Raw genomic sequence first — 12450 nt, forward strand, 5'->3', positions numbered from 1 at the left:
TTGTGCAGGCTCCCTCTCTCTGTTTTCTGGTGTCTTAAATCAAGACCTTGTTTGACAAAGCCAAGGTGAGGCCAAGCTTGCTTATTTTCCTTTCCTCTAATAAGGGGTAAAAAACAGGCAACGCGCTCCTTGAAGATTAAGCTGTGAAGAGCTCCAGGGTGGCTTTCGGGCCCTAGCCGCCCAAAGGCAGCCGTCACATTGTCCCTGTTGCCCTGCGCAGGCTCCAGGCTGTGCCACCAACGGGAGCAGGGGCTCTGCCTCGGTGAGGTCAGCCCTTAGCCTCCAGCCGAACACTCAAAAGTCCTAAGGAGAGAATGGGTAACTGTGAGAGGGGAAAAAATGGTTATTATAAATGCCAACTTTTTTTTAGCACTTGATGTGGTTTACTCTCAATTTTTATACATAGTTGTCATTAGGGCCTTTCCCCCGCCCACCTAGAAATATAAAGTGGATTGTATATTGGTTTTATTCAGCCTGCTGTGTGCATTAAAGTTGGAGAAGGGGCCTAGCTGCTTGCGGACTGCTGCCGCCGGCCACCTCTCCCACTCAAAGAACATTTTGACAATGACACAGGGCTTAGGGCATGCCCTTCTGGGGATGCTTGTGCCAACAAGGAAATGGCATGAAATCAAATGGGATGATTGTTATTTGTTTAAACAGTACCGAAGTGAATTCTTCAGTGATGTTTACCTGCTTGAGGAGAGGCGCGAGTTGAGAGTATGTAGTAAAGCAAACTCATGAAAGTGAATGATCTGTTTCTAGTCAAAACTCATATCTAGGGTGCAGTCTCAGGGAAATCTGGGCAAAAATTAGACTGTATGTTTGAATTTTGATGCTCTCTTTGCTCCGGGAGGTGCCCCACGTTGGAATGCCTTGCTTTGGCGTTCAGAGTGATGGGAGAAATTAGGCAGGAGGGGGTTTCTGTGGTGTACAGCTACATCTTCAGAGCTCCAAGTCATTTCCAGTTTACATCTTGCATTCTCACAGTCAGCCATTCTAATAAATGCACCAAGACAGAGTTTGAGTAAAGAACAAACGTACAGGGCGACATTGCCCTCGCACATTAGGCCTGTACTTGGAACATCTCATTTTTTTAAATACCCTCTTGGAACCATCACTCAGGAACTCATCAAAACACCCCTGCTGTAAGGTTTTCACCCACCAGAGAACAAACGTATCCCTCTTTCTTATAAACTTGTAAAAACAATTTGAAGAAGTGATGTAAGAGTCTGTGCCACACATGGTAAGCCAGCACTAGAAGGACCTTTGAAATCATCCGGCCCAACCGCTTCCAAAGAGTGTTGTTAAAATGATTTGCGAGGAGCAGTGCAGTTAGCTGGAGATGTGAGGACAGCACTTGATCGTCCCTTGGCTCCTAAAGTAACAGAAAATGCTCTGCATCCACACTCGTCAATCACCTTATAGCCTGGTGCTGTGAGAAGGGTGGCCCTCATTTACAGGCGGGCAACCGGCCCAGAGCTAGTCTGGAAGCTGGGGCCTCTACCTCCAAAGTCACTGATTGCGCTTTCTGCTGCCCTGGATCAAGACCTTAGGGAGGTGCCATCCTCCTTCACTGGCCTTGGCTAACAGTATCGTTGCAGTTGCTCACTGGGTCATCTTTCCTCCTGGACTGGACCTTGTGGGGCTAGAGAGATGACCCTCCCCTCTGCCCACTACGGGGGTGGGAGGTACCCTGAGGCAGGAAGTACTGTGAGGCACAATCTGCATCTAAATCAGCTTTCTCTGCTGTGGCCACAATCAACTCTCCTGGGTGCTCACTGGCACCTCGGATAAGTGATTAGGAAAACAGATGGGCCTACCTAATTTTGAAGAATTTGGTGGGAGAAACTATTCTGGTTCGCTCGTTAGAAGATTGGAAAAGGCTCAGAAGACTGGCAGCAAGCTTCCCATCTGCTTGAGGTGGGCAGGGGGGGAGGCTGTGGGTGAGAGTGAGCCTAGCGGGAGGCAGCACCTCACGGATCAGATGAGCTGGGGAGAGCGACCGCGCTGACAATAGGGAGGGTGACCACCACCCAAAAGCCCTTCTTCATTGGCCACAAACACCGGTTCATTGAACAAATGTAGTCTGAGGCTTTACTCACTGAGATAAGGACTAGGTCATATCTCTTCAAACACAAAACTGAAGTTGCTCAATGAAGAACCTTCCCTCAAAAGTGCTTTTCACACCCCGAGGACCCATAGAGATTGAAAACCCCATTGCTGCTATGGGTAAGGTTAAATGAGCTGCCCTATATCATACAGCACAGAAGGTTAATTATTGAACCTGGTAATATGACTGAGTCTGGATTATTCCAGAGATAGTAAAAGAGTTGGACACAAGTGGTAAATGATCATATGATTTCCAGAGATGCAGCAATTCACTGTGTGGGAGGGCAGGTTAATAGTCTGATACCCTGCCTTAAAATAGGCAGGTTGGAGCACTGTGTTTTCTTGGTAGAAACATGGTCCTTTTAAGGGGAGTCCTGAGGCAGTGCCTGTGGGAATGTGCCCAGCACTGGCTTCGAGCATTTTAGCCATAGCTGCGTGTAACCCTGTTAAGATAGCCAGCCTGAGCTATTTCCCATTTCACCCACAAATTCAATCTTATTGAGTATTTCCTGGATTCAGGCCCTACACTGAGCACCGGAGCTACAGTGCAGTGTGATGCCCAATGAGGTCATAGTAGGCCACAAAAAAGGAGAGACCAGTTCAGTTTGGGAGGAGAGTTCAAGGACATACTTGAGCTGAGGCTGAAAGGATGAATAGGGAATATTAGCTCTCACATGGTCTTACCTAGTTCTCTCCCCAGATGAATAGCAGAGTCACGGTATAGCTTCCTAGTGCTTCCTTCCTGGAAGTTCCACATTGACGTGACTTGGTTGCACATGAGGGAAAAGGGACCAACACTCTACACTCATTCTGTAAGCAGCTAATAACCTAATAAAACAGCTAATAATGCAGAATGATCCTTGCAGCCTGCGACTCTGGGCTAATGAAGAAATGTAAAAAAATCCTGCATCAGAAATTCAAAGGTCAATTTTAAGAGAAAAGCAGTTCTGATATTAGTAGCCTGTGGATAAAGGCTTCATAAAAGCCAAAATGGTAATGCCATTGGTTTTAAGAGTATTAAAATATCTTACCCAGAGAAGGGAGTGGGCAACACTGCTGAAGGATTGCATCTAGCTATCACAAGTAGGGGAAAACCCCCGAACTTAGTCTAAGGGAGACAATCTATGTGAAATAACTGAGCATGCTGAGTGCTTGGCCTGGATAAATGCAGCCTTTTCAGGATGTTTTCACATTGGTGAGGGGTTGGCCAGGCTGGGCAGAGAGCAGATATACTTTTGGTCAAAAAGCAGAGAGAGGACAACTGAGGGACTTAGGTAGACAGCCCAATGGCTAGACCTGTCCTATAGTTTTCCCAACAGAGGGGACGCCCTTTGAGAGGAATGAACTCCCTGTCTCTACATGTGCAAGCAGGAGCTGGATAAGCTGTTGTCATGTTTACAAAAGGCTTCCTGCCTTCGGGTTGGGATAGGACGTTCCCAGGAACCTTTCAGACCTGAAAGCCTAGAGTTGGGTGGTGTTTCTGGCTGAAGGGAGACGTCCAGTTCTCCAGAACTGGAACGTAGCAAGGTTTAGTGTGAATGATGGGGTGGATTCTCCCTCCTGACATTAGAAGGGTGGTTTTGGGGTCCAGGAGATCCAAGGTGGTGGGCCAGCAACATGCCTGTACCTCTCCAGGTGTCCGTGTGAATGAGTGAGATATGGATGACTATCACTTGGTATGTGTGACTGTATAAATGAGACTGTGTCTGGTATGGTAAATATTTAACCGGTCACACGTGTGAGACAGGTTGAGTATGATGGTATGCAAATAATCTGTGTCCTAATAGAATCTAGCATATACTCCATGCTTCTCCTAGCAGGTCAGTGGCTACAAGACTGTATTTCTATAATCGCCATAAATACAACTTAGGTTGTAGAAGTTTGGGTCTTGCTGAGGGTCTTCAATTCTTGTGCCACTCACTGTTTCCTGGTTCCTGGGAACTGCAGGCACCTTCCAGGAGGGTAGCCTTAGGAGCAAGGGTTGCCCGGGTGACTAGGTCACACCCAGTATCTGTCCCCAGATGCACATCTCGGGAAGTCAGCCCCAGTGGCCCTGTCCATATCCTCCCCTGTAGCAGGTGCTGACTACTGGGCATGCACAAGAATGGACAACCCCACAGGCTGCCTTGGCCAGACGAATTACTTCGCGACCCAGGTTGACCTTGCACAGCCCCAAGGCTCATTTAGAGCCACAGCCCACCATGTTTGCGTATGGGATTTCAGTTTGTGTCCTGGATTAGAGTACCTGGGGAAACTGCATGGAAGCCCTCTCTCTCCTCAGCTAATCCCAACTTTGTGGCCATGGTTATCTGACAAGGGAATTCCCAATCCTCTCTTTTCCCTAGTCTACATTTACCCTCACAACAGAAAAAGCTGCCCGAGAGAAAAAGCACCATTTCTGGGCCTTGGTGGCCTCCATTTGCCACCCCCTCCCAACATACACACACTTCATTGGCTGTAGGAGAGTTATTATCTGAGCCTTAGATTCTGTGCGGCTTCTCTGTTCCATCAAGCCTATTTTCTATTCTAGAGTCAACACAGCCCTGCTGGACAGGTATGACTCAGACAGGTTTCCCACAGGACTCTAGGGATACGGCTCAAGCTGCGGACATTGCCCCAGTGTGGCAGCCTGGCACAGGCTCCAAGAAAGAACGTGGACCACCCTGCGCTGTGCACCCGCTCTTTATTGCTGCTGGGCCAGGCGCCGGGTCCCGCCCGGCATGGGAAGGGGAGGTCCTGACGAGCTCCCCACTCTGCGGCCAGCCAGCGAGGCTGAGCTGAGCTCTGAGACCCGCACCCAGCCGTACCCACCCGAGTGAGTCGGCCAGAGGCTCAGTCAAGGGTGCGGAGCGCCCAGGGCGGGTGTGGGGCTCAGGCCGGGCGCGCCGATGGCCCTGTGTGCAGCTCTAGCTTTTTGAGTCACTGGCCGTGGGCTCCTGGCAGAACTCGTCCATGAACTGGAGGAAGCGGCCGAACTGAGGCTGGCCCTCGCTCAGGGCCGGGTGGGTCGCGGGCGGCGCTGGGGTCCTGAACACCTTCTGCAGCGAGCACCGCACCAGCTCCCGGTAGCGCGCTCGGAACTCCTTCAGCAGGCGCTTGGCTTCCAGGTACTGCTGCTGGTTCACCAGCCGCCGCTCGGTGCGCCGGCGCAGCACAGCCCCTGCGGGGAGAGGGGCCGGGAGGGCAGCGGGCTCGCTCAGGGCCTCACCGGCCCAAGGCGGTGGGGGGCTGGGTCTAGAGCCCCGCAGAAAATGGGATGGGGTGAGGAGGGCGTTCAGGGGCATCAGGAAGCCAGCAGTGCCCCCTCCTGACTCTATCCCAAGCCTCGGTTCCAGTCGGTAACACGTGGTGTGACTTCAGGCAACTCCCTGCCTCACTCAGGCCTCAGTTTCTCATCCGGACATGGGAAGGGTTGGGGCAGATGCTCCTAAAGGCCCTTCCTGCTCTGACACAAGCCCTTTGCCCTGTTCCAGCAGAAGCGGAAACTGCTACATCTCGGGTTCTGACAGCTGAGGAGCGGGCACCGGGGTGTTGGGGCCAGAGCCATACCTAGTGGGGCCTCTGTAACGTTCCGGGGGTCCCGCATGCGAATGAGGATGTCATCCAGCAGCTGGGCTCGAGTCTTCCGTGGGGGCGGAGCAGGGATCCTCTGGGCCTGACGGGAAGGAGGCGAGAGAGGAGGGTGTTTCCCAGGCTCACGCTCAGACTCTGCTGGCCTGGCCTCCCCACAGTCACAGCCACAGGCAGGGAGGCAACTGGGGGCTCTGGGAAAGCACGGCCTCCGAAGGCCGGGAGGTGACAGCTGCCTCTGTCCCTGTGCGGGTCCTCAGGGGTATCTGTATACTCAGCGAGGTGCAGGTTTACCCGTTTCTCCTTGGGAACATAGTGTTTCTGAAGAGTGTCCCGCTTGGGCTTGGAGGAGCAGTACAGGACCGGGTGCTTGAGCATGTGCCGCAGCGCCTGCGCGTTCTTCTGGATTCCTAGGGCAGGAAGGCGAGGGGGAGTCCCGGCACCTCCCCCTCCCCCTCCTAGATGCCACTCCCAATTCCTTCATTCCCCACAGAAGAGCGGCCCTGGGTAAAAGGATGAGAAGCCCCCATCTCTGCCCGGTCTGCTGCAGTGTCAGAAGTTCCATCATTGATTCAGTGAACACCAGGGCCCTATAAGCAAAGATCCCAATAGGAAAAGAGCGCTGGGGTCGGGGGAGGGCCTGAGCCCCGAGTAACTCCGTTAGCCTCAGGGGTTACACTGCGGGGACTGACTCCCGAGAGAGCAGGCTGAGCGCCAGTTCCCTTGAGAGAACCGACACTGTTAACCTATCAGTCTGAAGCAAGGGACTTGCAGAGGAGAGGGCACGGCTTCCCTTGCCTCAAACCAAATAGGGAGGATTTTGGATGTTTGTTTTGGGGCTTAACTGAGAATCTGGCCAGTCTGGGCCTTTGTTCCTGGAGAGACTTTTCCAGCCAGAACGAGGCCCGGACTGGCGGGATTCTCTGCACAGCTGTGACTCCCCAGAGCCAATGAAGGCCCCGGCCAGGGGTCCTGACATGCAAGGCTCCAAACCAGGACACCCTCAGGGGCCCTTTGACAGACGTTCAGAGAGAAGATAGCAGTCTGGTCTGGGAAAGGGCCTTAGCACCAGCACTGGCTTTGCCCTGCCTTGGTCTGAGCTGCAGGGAGGGCCCCTGCCTTGGCTGCGTTCTCCTCACACACCTTTTGGCTCAGTGAAGGCGGGATCAGGCTTGGCTGTCAGCAGCTCCTCATAGCCAAGGTACCTGCTGGAGACTGAGGCAGGTGGAAGCTTCCTCCGAGGCTTCTTCGCATCTCTGGGTGCTGGAGGTGGTGGCGGCGGTGGTCTTTGGTCTTTCTCCACCTCTGAATCGTCCCTCTGGAGGATGGAGTAAGGCAGCCCACTCACCTGTCCCCAGGAAGAAAAACACATTCGTTCAGTCCACTCACACTTCTGATCATCAGCTCTGTGTGGGTCCCCATGCTGGGCCCTGTTAAGGGCAAGAACCAAGACTGGGGTAAGAGGAGACAGACATGAAAATAGACAATGACCATATACCCTGATAAATGTGGTAACAGAAGAGAGCACAAGCATTCTAGGTGAGCCCACAAGAAGCCCTAATCCAGCCTGGGGTGCCAGGAAGAAGTGCTGCCTTAGCCTGAACTAAGTCTTGAAGAACCAGAAGAGCCATCACCAGGCAGGGGTAGGGAGAGGTGTGGGCTGCAAGAGGTAAGAAAGGAGGACTGTTGCAAGCAAGGGATAGCATGATACTATTATAGCAAGGTGCACAGGTAAGACAGCAAGCTGTATTGGGGGAAACTTAATACTGGTATAGTTGTACTTCATGAAGAGATAGGCAGCTGGAGCAATAATCAGGCCCCAGATCAGGAAACACATTTAAATGCCAAACCCTGGGCAGTGTGACTCAACTGGTTGGGCATCATCCCCCAAAGTGAAAGGCTGTGGGTACAATTCCCAGTCAGGGAACATGCCTGGGTTGTTGGTTAGGTCCCTGGTTTGGGTGCATGTGTGAGGCAATCGATTGATGTTTCTCTCACATCGATGTTTCTCTCCCTCTCTTTCTCCCACCCTTCCCTCCCCCAAAGAAAATTTAAAAAATTTAAGAAACTCGTTTTTTAAAAAAGCCAAGCTGAGGGTGTTTATTTTCTCTTTGTATTTTCTTTTCCTCCCTGTGATGGATGGCAAGGAGTTTAGGGGGGTGAGTGAATTTTCTGAATTCACATTTTTAGCCTACCCCAATTGGTTTTATAAGAAATAACCTTATGAAACCTGTATTTCATGTGGGGATATAGTTATAAGCATTATTAAAACTTGTGACTGACTAAAAAGAAATAGAAAATCTGAATAGACCTATAACAAGTTAAGAGATTGATTTAGGAATTTAAAAACTTCCTACAAAGAAAAGCCAAGGATCAGATGGCTTCAGTAGTGAGCTCTACCAAACATTTAAAGAAGAATGGACAAGGTAGCAGAAAACACCCAATCAGAGCAGCAAAAAGAAAAAAGAATTTAAAAAAATGAGGATAGTCTGAGGGACCTCTGGGGTAACATGAAACACAACATCTGCATCATAGGGGTCCCAGAAGAAGGAGATAGAGAACAAGGAATTGAGAACCTATTTGAAGAAATCATGACTGATAACTTCCCTAACCTGGTGAAGGAAAAGGACACACATGTCCAGGAAGCACAGAGAGTCCTAAATAAGATGAACCCAAAGAGGCCCTCACCAACACATGTCATAATTAAAATGGCAAAGGTTAAAGACAAAGAATCTTAGAAGCAGCAAGAAAAGACAGTTACCCACAAGGGATCTCCCATAAGACTGTAGCCTGATTTCTCAACAGAAATATTTCAGAGTAGAAGAAATTGGCATGATATATCCAATGTGACGATAACAAGTGTCTACAACCAAGGCTATCCTACCCAGCAGGCTGTCATTTAAAATTAAAGGTGAAATAAAGAGCTTCCAAGACAAGAAAAAGCTAAAGGAGTTCATTACCATCAAAACACTATTACAAGAAAGGTCAAAGGGTCTTCTTTAAGGAGAAGGAAGGAAAAAAAAAAGAGAAACACATGTATACAGAATAAATGGAAATGAACACATATCTATCAATAATCACCTGAAATGGAAACGGCTTAAATGCTCCAATGATAAGACATAGGGTAGCCGAATGAGTAAGAAAACAGGACCCATGTGTATGCTATCTACAAGAGATCCATTTCAGAACAAAAGATACACACTAATGGAAAATAAAGGGATTAAACAAAGATTATTTCATGCAAATGGAAATGAAAAAAGATGGGGTAGCAATCTTTACATCAGGCAAAATAGACTTTAAAACAAAGGCTAGTGAAAGAGACAAAGAAGGACACTACATAATGGTAATGGGATCAATCCAACAGAGGATATAACACTTGTAAACATTTATATACCCAAAATAGGCACACCGAAATATATAAAGCAAATCTTGATGGACATAAAGGGAGAGAGCGACAGTAATACAGTCAGTGTAGGAGATTTTAACATTCCACTGACATTCATAAATAGATCTGCCAGACAAAAAATCAACAAGGAAATAGTGCCTTAAATGCCATACTAGACCACATGGATTTAATTGATACAGGGTGTGGCAAAGTAGGTTTACAGTTGTTCATATGGAAAATAAGATATTAATGAATCATAAAACAAGAATAGTCTTCTGCATACTCACAACTGTAAACCTATTTTTACGCCACCCTGTATTTTCAGAACACTTTACACCAAAATAGCAGAATATACATTCTTTTCAAGTGAATTTTGTAGATCGACCATGTTAGGACACAAAACGAGTCTCAGTAAATTTAAGAAGAATGAAGTCATATCAAGCATCTTTTCCAACCACAATGATATGAAACTAGAAATCAATTACAAGAAAAATACCGAAAAACAAATAAACACATGGTGGCTAAAAAACATTTACCAAACAATTGGTTAACAATGAGATCAATGAAGAAATTAAAAGTTACTTTGAAACAAATAAAGATGAATACACAACAACCCAAAATCTATGGGACACAGTGAAAGCAGTCCTAAGAGAGAAATTCATAGCAATCAGGCCTACCTCAAGAATCAAGAAAAATCTCAAATAATCTAACTTTACACCTAAAGGAACTAGAAAAAGAACAACAAACAAAGCGCAAAGTGAGTAGAAGGAAGGAAATAATAAAGATTAGAATAGAAATAAAGAAAATAGAGGCCAAAACAATATAAAAGGTCAATGAAATAAAAAAACTGGGTCCTTGAAAAGATAAACAAGACTGATAAACTTTTAACCAGACTCATCAAGAGACAAAGAGAGGGGACCCAAATAAATAACAAATGAAAGGAAAGAAGTAATAACTGACACTACAGACATATGAAGGATTATAAGAAAGAGCTATGAACACCTATGTGCCAACAAATTGGACAATATGGAAGAAATGGATAAATTCCTAGAAAATTACAATCTTCCAAAACTGAAACAAGAAGAAACAGAAAATCTGAACAGACCAATTACAAATAAAATTGAAACAGTAATCAAAAAATTCCTAACAGGCCTGGCAGAGTAGCTCAGTTGGTTAGAGTATCGTCCCTATACATCAAGGTTGCAGGTATGATCCACAGTCAGGGCACATACAACTATCAATCAATGAGTGCATAAATGAGTGGAACAACAAAGCCTTTCTTTCTTTCTCTCTCTAAAAATCAATTTAAAAAACTCCCAACACACAAAAGTTCTGGACCAGATGGCTTCACAATTTAATTTTACCAAACATTCAAAGAAGAACTAACACTTATCCTACTCAAACTATTCCAAAATATTCAAGAGGAGGGAGACCCCTCAACCTCATTTTATAAGACCAGCATTATCTCAATTCCAAAACTAGATAGAAACACTACAAAGAAAGAAAATTATAGGCTGATATCTCTGATGAATATAGGTGCAAAAATCCTCAACAAAATATTAACAAACCAAATCCAGCAGTCAGCAATACATTAAAAAGATTGTGCACTGCCATGACCAGTGTGGCTCAGTTGGTTGGGTGTCATTCTGCAAAATGAAGGGTCACTGGTTCAATTCCTGGTCACAGCACAGACCTGGACTGTGGGTTCAGTTCATGGTCGGGGCTTGTAAGAGAGGAAACCGATTGATATTTCTCTTTCACATTGATGTTTTTCTCCCTCTCTTTCTCTCTCCCTTCCTCTCTCTTTAAACATAAATAAGTAAAAAATATTTTTTTAAATGATCATACACCATGATCAAGTGGGATTTATTCCTGGGATGCAAGGTTGATACAATGCCTGCAAATTGATTAATGTGATTCACCACATACACAAAATGAAGGATAAAAACCACATAATCATTATCAATAGATGCAGAAAAAGCATTTGATAAAATCTAGCACCCATTTATGATAAAGATTCTCAACAAAATGGGAATAGAGGAAACATGACTCAATATAATAAAGGCCATATATGACAAACCCACAGCCAACATCATATTCAATGGGGAACAACTAAAAGCATTTCCTTTAAGATCAGAAACAAGACAGGGATGTTTGCTTTCACCACTCTTATTCAACGTAGTACTGGAAGTCTTAGGCACAGCAATCAGACAAGAAGAAGAAATAAAAGGCATCCAAATTGGAAAGGAAGAAGTACAACTGTCATTATATACAGATAAGGCAATACTGTATATAGAGAACCCTAAAGGCTCCACCAAAAAACTACCAGAACCAAGAAATGAATTCAGTAAAGAGGCAGCACACAAGTTAATATTCAGAAATCAGTTGCACTTTTACACATCAATAATTAACTATCAGAAAGGAAAACTAAGAAAACAATCCCATTTATAATTGCATCAAAAAATACCTAGGAATAAATTTAACCAAGGAAGTAAAAGCCCTGTACTTGGAAAATGATAAACCACTGAATGAGAGAGAAACTGAAGAAGATACAAATAAATGGAAGCACATACAGTGTTCATGGACAGCAAGGATTAACATCCTTAAAATGTCCATACTACCCAAAGCAATCTACAGATTCAACACAATTCCTATCAAAATACCAATGGCGTTTTTCACAGAACTAGAACAAGTAATCTAAAAATTTATGTGGAACCACAAAAACACCAAAACAGCCTCAGCCATAATGAGAAAGAAAGAAGAATAAAGTTAGAGGTATCATGCTATCTGATACCAAACTAGAAGGCCATAGTAATCAAAACAGCATGGTATTAGCATAAAAACAGATACACAGATCAATGAAACAGAAACAAACCCACACCTATATGATCAATTAGTATTTGACACATAAAGTAAGAACGCAAAATGTGGTAAAAATGGTCTAGTCAATAAATGGTGCTGGGAAAACTGGACAGATACATGCAAAAAGAAAAAAGAAAAGAAACTAGACCACTTCCTTACACCATACACAAGAATAAAATCAAAATGGGTTAAACAGTTAAATGTAATGCTCAAAATCATAAAATTCTGAGAAGAAAACATAGGCAATAAAATTTCTGAAATTTCTCTTAGCAATATTTTTCTGATATATTTTCTTGGGCAAGGGAAACAATAAATGGGACTATATCAAACAAAAGGAAAGGAAACCATCAACAAAATAAAAAGACATCCTACTTAATGGGAGAACATATTCACTAATGATATATCTGGTAAGGGATTAATATCCAAAATTTATAAATAACTCATACTACTTAGCACCAAAAAAATAAATAAATAAAACTAAAAGAATCCAATTTAAAAAAATGGGTAGAGGATGTGAATAGACA

General features: G+C 45.4%; 1 protein-coding gene across 1 annotated transcript in view; it reads right to left on the reverse strand.

Annotated features, from left to right (window-relative positions):
* Nucleotides 1–5015: 5015 nt before the first annotated feature.
* The window catches only part of XRRA1 (X-ray radiation resistance associated 1), a 57358-nt gene continuing 49923 nt past the window's right edge, over nt 5016–12450 (reverse strand). Inside the window, exons 15-18 of the mRNA XM_054576179.1 lie at nt 6823–7027; nt 5974–6089; nt 5659–5764; nt 5016–5269 (exon numbers count right to left, since the gene is read on the reverse strand). Coding sequence (XP_054432154.1) covers nt 5016–5269; nt 5659–5764; nt 5974–6089; nt 6823–7027 — 681 coding nt within the window. The remainder of the gene's footprint in view (nt 5270–5658; nt 5765–5973; nt 6090–6822; nt 7028–12450) is intronic.

The sequence above is a fragment of the Pteronotus mesoamericanus genome, unplaced genomic scaffold (assembly GCF_021234165.1).
Source record: "Pteronotus mesoamericanus isolate MK-2021 breed Mesoamerican mustached bat unplaced genomic scaffold, CSHL_Meso_final contig_33, whole genome shotgun sequence".
Lineage (NCBI taxonomy): Eukaryota > Metazoa > Chordata > Mammalia > Chiroptera > Mormoopidae > Pteronotus > Pteronotus mesoamericanus.